Source organism: Rhea pennata, chromosome 4 (assembly GCF_028389875.1).
Source record: "Rhea pennata isolate bPtePen1 chromosome 4, bPtePen1.pri, whole genome shotgun sequence".
In the NCBI taxonomy this organism is placed as follows: Eukaryota; Metazoa; Chordata; class Aves; order Rheiformes; family Rheidae; genus Rhea; species Rhea pennata.
Window position 1 is genome coordinate 15,025,839 of NC_084666.1, and position 14,424 is coordinate 15,040,262.

At 41.8% G+C, this 14,424-nt stretch overlaps 1 protein-coding gene across 1 annotated transcript; it reads right to left on the minus strand.

Moving 5' to 3' along the window:
* Positions 1-429: 429 nt before the first annotated feature.
* Positions 430-11,738, minus strand: HS3ST1 (heparan sulfate-glucosamine 3-sulfotransferase 1). The gene is made up of 2 exons (XM_062574570.1): positions 11,657-11,738; positions 430-3,152 (listed from the first exon to the last, which is right to left on the minus strand). The coding sequence occupies exon 2, from the start codon at positions 3,022-3,024 to the stop codon at positions 2,062-2,064; it is 963 nt and encodes a 320-aa protein (XP_062430554.1). The 5' UTR covers positions 3,025-3,152; positions 11,657-11,738; the 3' UTR covers positions 430-2,061.
* Positions 11,739-14,424: the final 2,686 nt, after the last annotated feature.

Sequence of the window (14,424 nt, forward strand, 5' to 3'; positions counted from 1 at the left end):
GGTCTATAGTAATGTGAGAAACCTTTCTTCTGGGCTGAAATCTCTTATGTCCAGATGGTTCCTACAAAGATAATATCAGCAGGGAAACGAGATAACAATGAGTGGAGGAAAAGATACTGTCCCACCTTACATGAAATTCCATAAAGTTCTCCTTTCTAAACCTTTAATAGGATCATGCTACTTTTTGGTATTTTTTTGGTCTAATGAAAGATGTAACATTCTTGCCACTAGCAACACTCCGTCCTTGTAAGTTCTGGGTCAATGATCGACTGTGAAGGAACAAGTCGGTAGCAAACAATTACTTACCAATGAATCCACTAGGCTACTGTTGAATTCCTAAGTAACATTTAACCTGCGTCTAAACTGGGATTGAATCCTAAATTATGGTCTTCCAAAGTAGGAACTGTTGAACAAAAGAGAAGGGAAAGATGCAATTCAGAAAATATTTTATTGAGTACAATACCATTTCATTGTAGGCTTTCGTCAAAGGTTTGCTTTATAAAACAACACCAACAACCTCTCTGAGGCTGAATCCAGCTTGGGCAGGTGCACAAGGACTGGGAGAGAGAGGGGCAGCATCTGCAAATTTTCATGCAAGCAGCATAATACGAGATGTTTGCATCCAGATGGTACTTTGTCACAGTGCCCAAGTTTGCACCATCTCACCAGAAAAAAAACTAATGCATCTATATTTAAGTTTTGTAAAAGATTGTAACAATCAGTTACAAGACTGAATTTACACAGTGCTGTCACTGAACGTTCAATGGGTGTACTCTAGATCTTAAAATGAAAATTAGGAATTCATAACGGCAGTACTCTAGTAAGCCTTGTCTGGACAAAGTATTAACTCTAACTCCAGAAACTGATGGCTAACAAAACATCAGAACACCTACTGTAGACAAGGTGAACTCTAGTTTTTATTAATGGAAAGTTCTAATGACTTAACTTCAATTTTTAGTAGATGGAGAACCATAAGAATTCATGGAATTGGGGTTAATTCCACTTCAATCAAGATTTGGCATTGTGGTTCTTGGAAGGAGAGCAGTAGAACAGTAATCCTTGGACAATTTTCATTAGTGTGAAGCAACAGCCAACTCATATAAAACAGTCTTAAATGGGGTACAGGTGTGTTAATGTAAGAATTAAATTGTTGTTTACTAGAGTTTAGAGCAGGCAATTTTTCTGGTGTATGTACTGGTTTTCAGTGGTGGGAAAGGATAAATATATGCTATAAAATCTAGGAACAGTCATAAGCAACCTTTAAAATGTCCCCATATTGCTTAAATTTTTCTCTCAACTCACTTTCTCTCATTATGAAGTAAATACACATTCTGAGACTGTAGGAAGTTTTCAGGTTGGCTATATTTCTTCAGCCAATTGTAGATTTTATGAGCTGGTCCCCGCAGGATCTTAAAAATCTGCCATGAAACTAGCACTGTACTTCCAGGAGAACTTGCTATAATATTAAATATGAAGGTAAGTGCAGCAGTTAATATGTATTATTACAGAGCATTCTGTTGTCCCTTGGATGTGCCTGTCCCAGCATGTATCAGAAGTACCATTTTATCAAGAAATAGTTTTGTAAAGCAGGATGGAACACTTTGCTAAACACAAAAACATTTTCAAATAAAAATAAATTATTAAATGATGTGTTTTAAAGCAAGAGAAAGGGAAATGTAAAGTTGAGTATATTCATTAGCAATTAAAGGGGAAAGTCCACAGTAATCCAGAAAGACTAAAATATTCAGATAATTCTGAAACGTTCTATTGAAATGAATCTCTTATTTCTTAAAAAGACAACACATTCTCAAGAGAGTATCTTCTGCAGTGAAATATTTTAGTTTCTTCATATAGACACATAATACACAATGTTAACAACCATGAAAAACAATACAAAATGCTTTCAAATTTAACAAGTAGAAAAATATAACTAGTATATATGGCAATTGTGAATCTAATACTGTACAGAAGTATTTATGGATTTTACAAATAAATTATAGCTTAAATGCCCTTTTTAAAATTCCTAAATGTACACTGGAACATAGGTTCTGAAGCTTACCACTAACTTGCCACAAATGAGTGCCAGTCAAATGTTCTGCCAACAAGCTCAAAAAATTTCTTGTTGGGTTCATGGAAATATTCATGCAGTTTCTCAAGTAAACGGGTATCTACCTGTGGGTGTGCTCGTCCTTTTGACTCATGTAAACAACGTTCCCTACCACTGTCCCGTAGGCAATAGAAACCTTTAGTTTTATTGAAATAAAAGTTTGAAGCATTTATTTGTGGTGATAACTTCAAAAATCTCTCTACCTTCTCTATTTCTGGAAAGGGATCTTTGATTAGTTTATCCCCATCTACAATGTGGATGTGGTCAAGAGAAAAATACTTCAGCCAGTTTTGCATGTGAATGTAATATAAGCTTCTGTTTATTGCCTTGTAGTCCACATTGAGTTCACCATCTTTAATCAGAAATTGTTCAATGGATGGATACGGCTTGTGCTTCTGCATGTGATTATAGAACACTTGGGTGTAATCTGATAGTACTCTCTCACTTGGGTCTCTTAAAATCAGGAGCAATCTCATTGATTGGTTCATGTTATAAACTCTTTCAGGCACTTTCGGTGATGTGAAATATGCTGGAGTTTTTTCCACTGTGATCTGATGGGGATAAGAGAATGGCATTTGATTAATATACCACTGCAATCCATTTCCGTAATGATCTTCCCAGTCAAAGAAGTGAACTTCACTTTCTGCTGCCGCGATATCTGGATGGAGGCTCAACATCTCTAACAAAGCTCTTGTTCCCCCTTTTCTCACTCCAATAATAATAGTCTGTGGCAGCTGCTGGCATGATCCATTAGAATGAATGTTTTCCTTGAAGTCATTTTTTTGAGATGTTTTCTTTAAAAGCTCTCTTGGAACAGACTGAGAAGAGGTCTCAGCCTTTGAATTTACAGCTGGTCTGGAAGGCACAATATGAGGTTGAACAACAAGCAACACAGCTCCCAGCAGAAAAGCTGCCATGACAGAGGTTCTTAGTCTGGTTTCACTCAAGCAGGTAATGGGGCATGGAGTGATTTCCACAGAGAGCAACCTTTAAAAGCTGTTTTTGTTTTGCTGAGCGAACACGTATTTCTCAAACAGAAACTTTGCTGAGGGAGAAAAAAAAGAAAATTTTTAATCATATATGTCACTACTAAAGCCACACTGCAAGTATTTTTATATTCAAAACTGATCAAACTCTTTTCCCAACCTGAGGCTCATAGCTCACTGGAGAGACGGATGTTCTTTAAGGGCAGTACGTACAATAACGCTGTGAGAAAAGGATTCCAGTCATCAGGAGATAAGAGCATCATGAATCTTTCTCTTGCACCCAAGATTCATCCAGAGTATTTATTATTATTTGTAAATCTGATTTCAGGAGAGTAGACCCACTAGCACAGGCGAATTCAGTGCTTTTTTATCTGCAGGAATAGGTCTGTCTTAGAAACAAAACCTGGGCAGGAGGAGGTGTGGGCTGGGAGGAGACAGCCTCCCCCGGAGCTGAGCATGGTGCACAAGTCATGGGGGTTGCAGTCTCCTGCAGGGCCTCCTGGGGAAAAGCCTCCTGCTCTAGGAGGAGCCTGCCCCTCTGTGCAGGGCTGTAGTGGTCTCTAGGAGTAAGTTATGAGGAGCTCTGGGTGAGCAGCAGACCAGAGGAAAGTGGAATTTTGTACGGATTCTAAGTGCCATCAGTGTTTGCTGTGAGCTTATGGTCTCCGTCTTTTAGCGGGGTTCCCAGCACGACAAAGCAAAGGGGCAAAGATTGTGCAAAAGGAGGAAGCTCTACTCTGGCCTCAGTGACTGTGAGGAGACGTTTCTTGTTTTAGTGAGGCCTGCTCTCTGCAATGGGAGGCCTGGGTTCTTTTTCTCGAGGCCTAAATGCACAAATGCCTTGGGAAAGAAGGTGGCATGGGTTCCCATCCTGCAAAAAGGTAAGGTAATGATTATGTTATAATCTATAGTATGTCTGCATCAGCAAAATGCTAAAAGAGCTATGGTCCCAATCCAAGTAGTCAGGCGAGAAAGTATGCCACGGCTATTTGGGAAGGCTGGCTAGCAGGCTGCTGTGAGGTAAACAACAACATTTAGCCTTTGTTTATCAAAAGACTAGTAAATACTGCAATTAAAGGATTTTTTTAATACCATGTTTGGAGTGGTATCTTAATGGCCTTCTGAGCCTTTCTCATATCACATGTGTGAATGTAGCAAATCTGTTAAGGTTGTCGTGTTATAAGGTGGCTGTATTTATAAGCTTCCTATATTAGGATGGCTTCTAAAGATTTTGTAACCTCAGTGGAGGGCTTCTGGAAGTAGGATTTTAGTCCGTATAGAAGTGGAAACCATGATGGCAGAGTGGTTTGCCTTACTAGGCCCCTGCAAGGCAGGATTTCAGCGTGGAACAACTTGTGCCGCAGGGCGGGACCATGAAATTATGTACGAACAACCTGAGGAAACGCAAGGGCTAAGTTTTGGAAATTCTCCAGAGAATCTGAAAAGAAACTAATGACATCCACAATAAGCTAAGTCCCAGAGTGACAAAGACTAATGATGTGTTTCTAGGCGATCTGGAAAGTTCTGTGTGATAGTTTGTCATTTGCAGAGGTCATGACTCCATCCTGAATGGAGCACGCCTGTTTCCTGGTGTTTGCTAATGATTATTATTTTTACACTTTCACTTTTCTAATCGTCTTTAAAGGGCTACAAGGCAGCTGTATTGTTAGGAAGCAGAAATCGAGGCTGGGAGGTGAGGGAAGCAAAGTGCCATGGTGGACCTAAAGCCATAGGCGTCTTCATTGCTGGGTGCCTGTGGGCTTTGAGCTCGTGGCCATGACTTGTCTTAGGCAGAAGGTTATGCCCTGATATCTATTACGAGAAAACTTAACAGAGAAACTCGTTCTTTCAATTTTGGTGACTGTTATGACTTCTGTCTGGTTAAGAGTGTTCCTTTTTGGCTGCTGCCAGTAATCTCCTGCTCTCTTTCCCTGTCCTTGCCATTCTTGTTAATCTTTCTCAGGTTAATCCACTTTAGGCTTTGCAAGGAATGTCCTTAATTTTTTAACCCCTCCATGGGGGCACTGGGTGACAATTCAGTACAGGTGAATTCATGGTCTGTGTCCCCAGTGAAGTAGCTGCTGCCATATGTAAAAGCAATGCGATCAAATGATACAGCAACAGTCCGTTTAGATGGACGACTGATGAGTACATAAGCAAAACAGAACATCAACTCTTGATGAATTTTAAGGTCACAGAGTAAAGGAATAGCCACTTACTCCAGAGTATATTTTAAGAGTGACTAGCTCCAAAAATAGTAAGTCTGAGTTGTCTTACACCTTACTAGAAAAACATAATAGGATTTCAGTGAGAACAGGTTGAACTGTTGTTGAAAGGAGTTAAGAAATAAGAGCTTCCACTGTCAGGCTTTAACTTAGTAGTCAGATTGAAGTATGCTATGCTAATAACAGAGTTCTGCAATAAGCAATCTGTCTCCAGAAAAATTAACTTTTAACTGCTACACTCGGTTATTACTGACAGAACACACTGCTGGGATTTTTGGTTTGGTTGTTTTTTAAATCAACTATATGTACCAGTTCATGGGACTGTTTTTTTAATTTATAATTTATATACCACTCAATTACTTTTTTTTTTTAAAATCATGCCTTCCCTTGGCTGGATATAGCATGGGAATGTTTGGGTGGAATCAGGTACAATCAAGTACACAGTGAAGTGTTTCTTAACTGCAGCTCTGCTCTTGTCTTAGGCTCACATCGCTCTGTTGGGAATCGAGCTTGTGGGATTTTACGCTGTGGTAGTAAGGGCCTTGCTTCAGGTAGCCCTTTGAGCCTCACTGGAGAGCTGCCTCATTGTCTTCTCATTCCTAACTGAAATGCTTATTTTGGGAGTATTTTTTTCTAAATAAACAAAAACGACTGCTTTCTTTTGCAGCATGAGACCTCAGAAAAACTTGGGAGTATCTTGTGTTTCAAATATACAAAATTCAGGGTTTTTTTCTTTTTTGGTTTTTGCCTTTTTTTCTACTATTTGTTCAGATGTGCATCAGGTAGTCCACACTGCAACAGGGTTGCTGTACTATTTACTGCCTTTATGCATACCTAATGAACCATGTCAGTAACTATGCCATTCAAAGCACATATATAATACTGTTGTTTTACTTGCAAGCAGTAAGGCTTTGTTTTTCTTTTCATTCTCTTTTGTTTCTTACAAACTGTATAGGTTTGATATCTGGACTGATGATTTTGTTGTGTTAGACTAGTGCAACACAATGGACATGAACATTCCTCTAAATTCAGCACAGAACATATGTTGTGTGGGCAAAGTGGTGTCCAGGAATAAAACTGCATATAACTTGGCTGTCATTCAACTTTCTTCTCTTATGCCTTCTTCATTGCTTTATGCAGGTTTGAAATTTGGTGACTAGAATGCAAATATGTATTCCATAGCTTTGTAATTCGTACGTCTGAAAAACTGTTTCAACAATAATAAGTTTGCATTGAAGAGTTTATAGCAGCAACTCTGCCAAATTACTTTTCTGCTTTAAGAATTCTCTTCACTGCCTCTACAAGTCATTCAGAGCATACGTGACTTCACTGAATGACTTTGTATTCCAGATTTGTACCAAAATATAACTGACAGTAGTATTATATTTGTTACCAGTAAACGAGCAAGTTGGTTGAAGAAACAGTTTATGTTAAATGGTGCTTTGAAGATTATTCAAAGACTTTTCAAAAAGTCTGATTGCTTTTTCTTAATCTTCTCTTCAGCTTTCTCCAATTAATTAGCAAAAATACCATAGTGTTTATTCAACAAGATTCAGTGTGGACACTGCCATTCAAATCAGCTTTAATGATTAAAAGCTCTTCAAAAGTAATAGTGACTTGGCAATGAATGAAAACTTTTTCTCACTAAATGCAGTATGAGGGCAGTAGCTGTCATATTTCAGTGCTCATTAAAACATGTGTCACTGTTTTATGATTTCTGACCATGTATTACCACATTACCAAGGTATTTGAATGGCTCAGTATATTTATCCTCTCTCAAGGACATGGCCTAAACTACTTAAATTGTATATAATTTTTAGTTTAATCAGCATTAACTTTTTGTCTGGGTTGATAACTTCATTTTTGCTGGGAGTGGAAAAGAGAGGAAATAGGAAAGTGGATATAGCTCTGAATTTTTGTAACAGCCTTAGAGATTTAGCTGCCCAGGTGAGGAGGAGGCGACACACAAGAGTGTCTGTACGGCAGTCAGTAAGCGTGAGGTCGGGACCACGGGGACTCTGACAAGGGGATACTTCACTAAAAGTACCGAGGGGCTCAGCAGGGCTAATGAGACATGGCTGCTGCCAGGACAGCGACTGGGAGAAAGGCACCCTGCTCTACACCCTTTCCACAAACATGTAGGTGACTTCCTGCTAGCATCATTAAACAAAAGCTCTGTTTTTTGTGGTACTGTAGGGACAGAGAAAGAGCAGGCTTGGTCTGGCACCTCCTTACTTTCTCTCATTGCAGAGCTGAAGCACTTCATTGCAGGCAGCTTTGCCGAGGCATATGAAAACACCCAGCCTGGCCTGAATGAGCACCACAGATCAGTTGCTACGGTTTGTCTCTAGAGGGAGATTAGAGCTGAAAATCTGAGAGAAATACTTTACTCTCTAAAATATCTTTAGTTTTGCAGGTATGACAGAACCTTAGGACAGTTTGTGGGTTGTATTATTTTCCTTTGCTTTAGCAGCCTATATTTGGGTAGTCAGTATTGCAAAATACAGGAGTACTACTTTGCTGGTGAAAACTGGCTGTGCAGTACAACTCACAAATCTACTATGTTGGCTTCTTATATTGGGAAAACCATAATTGAGCTAACCAGCTCTACAAATAACTTTCTAAACTGATGAAAAGTCAGTGATCCGAATATTTGTATTTGGAGCTATCTTTAAAAAATACTGGACTAGATCAATTCTAGTGTACTTAATCTTCAAGAATTCACTGCTGTGAACAGTATATATTCTTATTCTCTAAGAATAGATGGTCCTTGCCATAAGATATATTCTGTAGCAGTTCATATGATCTCTTTCAAGTGACATTTTGTACCCAGTTAGCATTATACTCTGTAGTACAGGACCATCACTTAAAGCTCAATCGAGAGCTTTTCCTGAAAGGAGCATTTTTTTCATATAATTGGTTTATGAAACTCCTTATCTTCAGAAATATATTCTGCATTTTGCTGTTAACTGTTAAACCTTTTCACAATGCCCTCTTCCTGAAGAAATGCTTCCCACACTCTCCCCCACTGTTTTTTAATCACATTCAAAAAAAAAAGTAATGTGCCAATAAATGCTTGAATTCTAGTTTCCCATAATTAACTACAAGTAATTGCTTGCTTTATAGTGAGTTGTACAAAGACAAGTGTATTAAATAGAACTATATGCTACTGAAGCCATAGATCTCCAGGGGCATAAACTATTGATCAGTTCTCATTATACAAGAAAGAAAAAAACTATGCATTAATAGGGGAGGAGAAAAGATAAGAAAGTGTAGTCTGTATTAAAGGGACTAACCGATACTGTCTAGCTACCTAGACTGCCTGCCTCAAATTGCATTTAATTATACTTAAAATAAAAGGTTTACCTTTCATAGTCAATATATTAAGAAATCTAGTCACAATTTCAATGTGGTAAAATGGTATGTTGTCTATCAGCTTAAGCCTTCAGAAATATACTTTAAAAGTCTAAGTATTGGTTAAAGAAACTTAATAAGCTGAGGAAGGCTGACTTGGTGGGAAGAATTTTTGGCTGAATCTGCTACACTTCTGCACCTGCTGTGATAAATACAGTTTATAAAAATTAGCTAGGTCACTGGCTCATGTCTGGAGTTCAGCTCCAATGTGAGCAATAAAGTATCAGAATTTATAATAGACTGTAGTTATATATAACATGCACTCTTTTTCTTAAGGTCAGAAAGGACTATTGTGATTTTTCATGCCAAGAGATTATAAAAAATTCTTAGAAGATAGAACACTTTAGATATCAGAGAATCTCATGCAGGTAAAAGTAAAATGGGACATTATAGCAGAACAAAAAAGCTGGAAAAACTCATGATGCATAGAAATTTTTGTACTGACTACTAAAATGGAATCCCTTTACCAGCCTCTTCTACCAATTGTTTGGTCGCTGTCTCCTTCATAGAGAGAAAGGGAAGTACACAGTAGTGCTGCCTTTTCTATCCCCCAGTAAACCCAAATGTTCAATTCAAAATCCAGAAGCTACTCCCCTCCCCGCTTCCAAGCAAGATGGGTCACCTACTAATTAGGAAGCAGAAATGTATCACAGAGCTAGTAGTTGCTTCCAAATTCATCAGAGCCCTCCCCAGGAGCGCAACCTGTGGGAAAGGATGGCTCTGTCCTATCTATCTTGCTCCTTTTCTGTACTGAAAGAGAGAACACAATATATTAAGCAATTCCATTTTTTTTTTTACCTCTGCCAAGCAATTTCTTACCATTCTCTGTAGATGTAGGCCTGTTTCAAATACCAGTAAGATGCATTTAAACAACAACAACAAAAAAACCCTCCAAATCTTTCAGTTCATATTCCAAGCTAATTTTTGTCTGCCACCCTCCTGCTGCTTGACTCCAGAATAGCACTAAAGCAGAGTACCCACTGGTGAGGTCATCACTGTATTAGGCTTAGCTAAACCAATCAATTTACTAAGTGAAGTACTACACAGTGACCTGGAGGGAACCCTCAGCCTCTCGAGTGAGAAGAGAGGTGACCCAGCAGGATCTTCCATTTTAGACCAGCCAGGGATATTTTCATTTCTTTACTTAGCAAAACTCTTCATGAAAATGCATCAGTTCTGACATATTTTGAAAGACTCTTTTCTTGACTCTAGGGTGGCATTTCTGAGGAGGGGAAGGAGAAAACCTAGGCTAGTCAACAGACTAAAACATTCCTGGTTTCTTCTAATGGAAAAATAGAGTTATGTATTTGTGCATATGTGTGTGTATATATATATATATATATACACATATATATATATGTGTGTGTATATATATCTGTGTGTGTGTGTATATATATATTCTGTGCTGGAAAACTTTCCCACCCACTCTTTTTTTCTGTAATTTCTGTAGAAGTATATGGCTAATTCAGAATAACCAAGGTAGTATCCTAACAAGGAAGGGGGCACAAAACAGCACCTGGCAGTTCTGAGGTCAGATTTTGCTGTGTTAAATTACTGCCTCTCCACTGCAGCAGCTGGATTTGCTTCAGTGCATAATCTTGCTGCTGACCTACCAGAGACATTCATTTGATAGTGGTAACTTCGGAAACCTCTGCATCTTACCCTCCTCCCCTCAACCCCCACCAAAAAAAGGAGGGGGGCTGCTGGAAGAGCATGTCAGTAACCGTGCTCTTATTGAAAGGTGCACCTTTCTGAGAAATGTGGGAAATGCACCTGTTCATGTGCAAGAAATGCTGGCAGATACGTAAATTCTTATTTCATATATACATACGCACACATTTGTTAGCCAGTTCACGGGCATATACTGTACTGAACCTCTCCTACTAAAGATTCCACTTGCCATATATACTGCAGGGCCTCTTGGTGCAAGTGGGCAATGAACAGGTCTCCTATGCTAGGAGGATGGTCCCGGCATCCCCAAACCCTTCAAGCCTGGTACATGTGGCTGGTTCGAAGCCTCTTGCAGTTCAGGGGACTTCCCAGATCTTTTTTTTCTCCCCAGTATCCAAAGAGAAATAGTCTTGGAATAGAGAAAGCCCACAGCATACTGCACATAGAGTGGAAGGAACGGCATACTGAAATCTCCAGTCAGTCGGGATGGCCGAATTGGCTCTGCTTAGCAGGGTGCCCTTTCCTGATCTTTTGAACGGCTGGAAGATGAGACCAACCCACGACAAAGACCTGCGAGAACTCCCCCAGTCGGGAGTGCCACCTCTGCCTCCTGGCATCTTTTGATCCTCAAAAGATTTGAGCCTTTTACATCCTCAGCCCTGGAGGGCACGCCGAAGCCGCAGTGCCCCAGCCGGCCCTGGAGCGGGGGGCGAGCCCTTCCGCGCGGCGCGGAGCTCGACTTAGGCTCTGCGCTCCCGGAGCCGCCGCGGGGCGGAGGCCGGCGCGCTGCCCCTGCCCAGCGCCCGCCGGGAGGGCGCACCGGAGATGCTCGGAGGAGCTTTCGCAAGTTGCTCTGCCGCCAGGTAGGAGCCCCGCGCTCGGCTTCCGCATCCGAGCCGTTCTGCCTTCATGTGCCCGTCAGTCAGCCCCGCGGGGAACGAGGTTTAACACAAAAATAAGTAAGAAAGCGCGCAGGGGCCAAACCCGGAGGGGGCTCGGAGCCAGGTGCTGCTGGCCACTTCTGTCGGTTCCCCCGCGCCGCTCCGCGCGGCGCTGCCTCCCCAGCCCGCCGCCGCCTCTGCCCGCCCGGGCGCGCTGCCTGGCCGCGCCGCGCGGCTCCGCACGGCTCCCACCTGCTGCGAGCAGGTGCCGGGCCGGGCCGGGCCGGGCCGGGCAGATCCCCGCCGCGGTCGCGCCCGCTCGCCCGCCTCCGCCCCGGGCTGGCCGCCTCCGCGGCGCCGCGCATCACTCACCGCCGGGGCGCGGGGCCGTGCGGCAGCGCCCGCCCCGCTGTGCCATGGGCGCCGCGCGGGTGCCGGCGGCGGAGCCGGGCCGAGCGCGCCCGGCGGCGGCGGCGGCGGCGTGCGGGGGAGCGAGCGAGCGAGCGCCCGCTGCCGCCCGCCTCGCCCGCCTGGAAGCGGCGCAGCCGGCGCCCGGCGCCAGCTTGTAGCGGCCCTGCTCCTCCCCGCCGCCGCGTCAGGGCGAGGAGCCTCCCCCGGCCCGCCCCGGCCCGCCGCGGCCGCGGCCGCCGCCTGCCTCCACCTGCGCGGCCGGCGGCGCAGCCGCTCCGCGGGAGAAGGCGTCGCCGAGGGCGCTGCCAGCCGCTCCGTTTGCTCCTTCCACTTCTTGTTCTCTTCTGGAGTTTACGTGGCGGCTTTGATACATGGCTGTATATAAATATATATATATATATATATATATATTCTTTTTTTTTCTTTCTTTTCCCTCGAATTGCTCTCTGGTGAGGTGGAAAACCTTAGAGCAGGATGGATGTTTAGTCTGAAAGAACTGCGGCTTCCTCGAGTAGTGGGGGGAAAAGGCTTTCCGGGGATTGGAGTCATTCTCTTAATTTATTGAAATAGGCCTGTATTTGCCAAAGCTGATGGATGCTTTCTTTTCCACGAGAAAACACAATAAAAATAGTATTAACATACCACATCTTCATCCGTTAATTTAACAGCTAAATTCTCCTAAAATTGTCTGGGAATAAAAAGGTGACCCATTCAGTAAAAAAAAAAAAAAAAAGAAAAAAAAAAGCTGCTGAGGGAGCTCATTTTTCATTTGCTTTTGATTTCTTTAGCTCCACTCCTTTAGCTCCACTCCTGTCTGTGAGGTTTCATGCAGTCTGACAGATCTACCATCAGAAAGTGCTGCAGAGCTCCTAAGAAGGTGGATTGCTACTGTTTTACCCAGGTTTTAGTACAGTTTGCCTGAAGAAATAATTTACTAACATAATAGATCAGCACTTTTGCTAACTGTGGTTGAATGGGAGCCTTGAACATCTCTGCAGTGGAGGGTCCATCTAAGGTTTTCTGTTTTGAACATTTTTTACCTGTGGTTTTGTTGGTGTGCTCACCGGCCGCTTTGGAGAGCTGCCTTTCTCCAGAAGCACGTGACTATGTTGATCCAGGGTTTGATGTTTAAAGTTCCGTCCGCGCCGGTGGAGCTGTTTGCACAAGCACTGCAGGACAGGGGTCACGCTGTACGCGTTGCAAGCCGGATTTTCCCACCCTTCTGCTAGAAACCCTGGTGCTGTGGCCGCTCGCTGGGGCCCAGGAGGTTGGCCTGGGATAGACCTAAGCATCCAGGAGTGATATCTTTAAATAAACAGTGTACAAGGAAGGCTTAAATCACCTCTTCTGCCTTTAACTGGAAGTGGTAAATATTCCCGCTGAAAGTGAGCTAACGACAAGTTTGCAGGATACTATGACCATGGAGCAGGGCTTAAGATTATCCACGCCTTGCATTCTGGTCTGCGGGAATGTCAGGTCACACGAGTTTTCTGCCCCACAAACCAGCTTAGCGTGCTCGTACCATGTAAAACTTCTCAGCGTACGCACTTTTTAAATCCTTCTCCTTCAGCCCTGGCCTGCAGGGTATTATAATAGCGGTCACAGCGAGCAGTTACAGAGCTCTGTTCTCTAATTGTGATTTCTATGAAGGATGCAGAAACAAAGATGCTATGTTTATTTAAATATCACCAACAATTTCAAGGGGATTAAGGGAAGTAGGTATGTGTGGGGAGTTATTTTGTTTACAACTGTTTGTCTGCCTTGAGCCCTGGATAGGCGTACTTTTGTGTGGGTAAATTAATTAGTAAAAAAATACATAAATCTGAGGAATACAAAGTACTCAGGTTTAAAAAGCATTAGCTAAATAGAATTTTGTCAAAGATTTTCAAGAAACAAATGCAACTATTTAAGGGAAAATAGAATAGTTTAATTATGAATTTCTTCTATTTGAAGTTTTCCCTATTTTTCCTATTTCCTATATTTCAATGTGTTAAATCTTTTGAATATAATGTCTTTATTGTCATACTATGTCATGCCATAGGCATATGCAAATACTATGCTTCTAAGATAAAAACAAAGAGTGCATCTCAGAACCATACCAAAAGAATATAACAATAATACTGTCTTTTTACGTGTACTTGAATAGCTTCCTTTCTGTTTTATTATAAACCTAGTAGAAAAATACTTTGATTTGTGATTAACCTTACTCATTAACCTTGCTGCTTATGGCATGGTAGTGGGTTTTGGTTTTCTTGCAGACAGGTTAAAAGCAAAAAGCTTAGATGTTGTTCAGCTGTTACAGACTCGCACAGTTCAGCCATAAGGGATCAGTATTTCTTCCACGTGATCTCTAGATCAGATGCTGTAATACTCATCTACTAACCTTCATGTTTAATATTCAGTCTTGATATAAAAGAATCAAAAGATGAAAAAGGCACCATTTCTTTAGGTAGTTTGTTCCAATAATGAACCATCTTCAGTATCAAAACAATAACAAGAAGTGTCTGTGCACCTTTTAATCTGAACGTATTTAACTGTAGCTTCCAGCCATTGCTTTATATTATCACCTTCCCAGGTAGATTAGAGATATGTTTTGCCCCAAAACATACTTTCTTATTCTAATGAAGTCACCTCTCCATATTATTTTTTTTGGTAAGCTAAACAGAGTGATTTCTTAGAGTGTTTCACTGAAAGGCATTTTGTCTGAGCTCAAGTAATTTTGATTTTTA

Excerpts from the sequence above, each read along its gene's own strand:
- HS3ST1 (XM_062574570.1), bottom strand. The coding sequence starts at position 3,024 with ATGGCAGCTTTTCTGCTGGGAGCTGTGTTGCTTGTTGTTCAACCTCAT.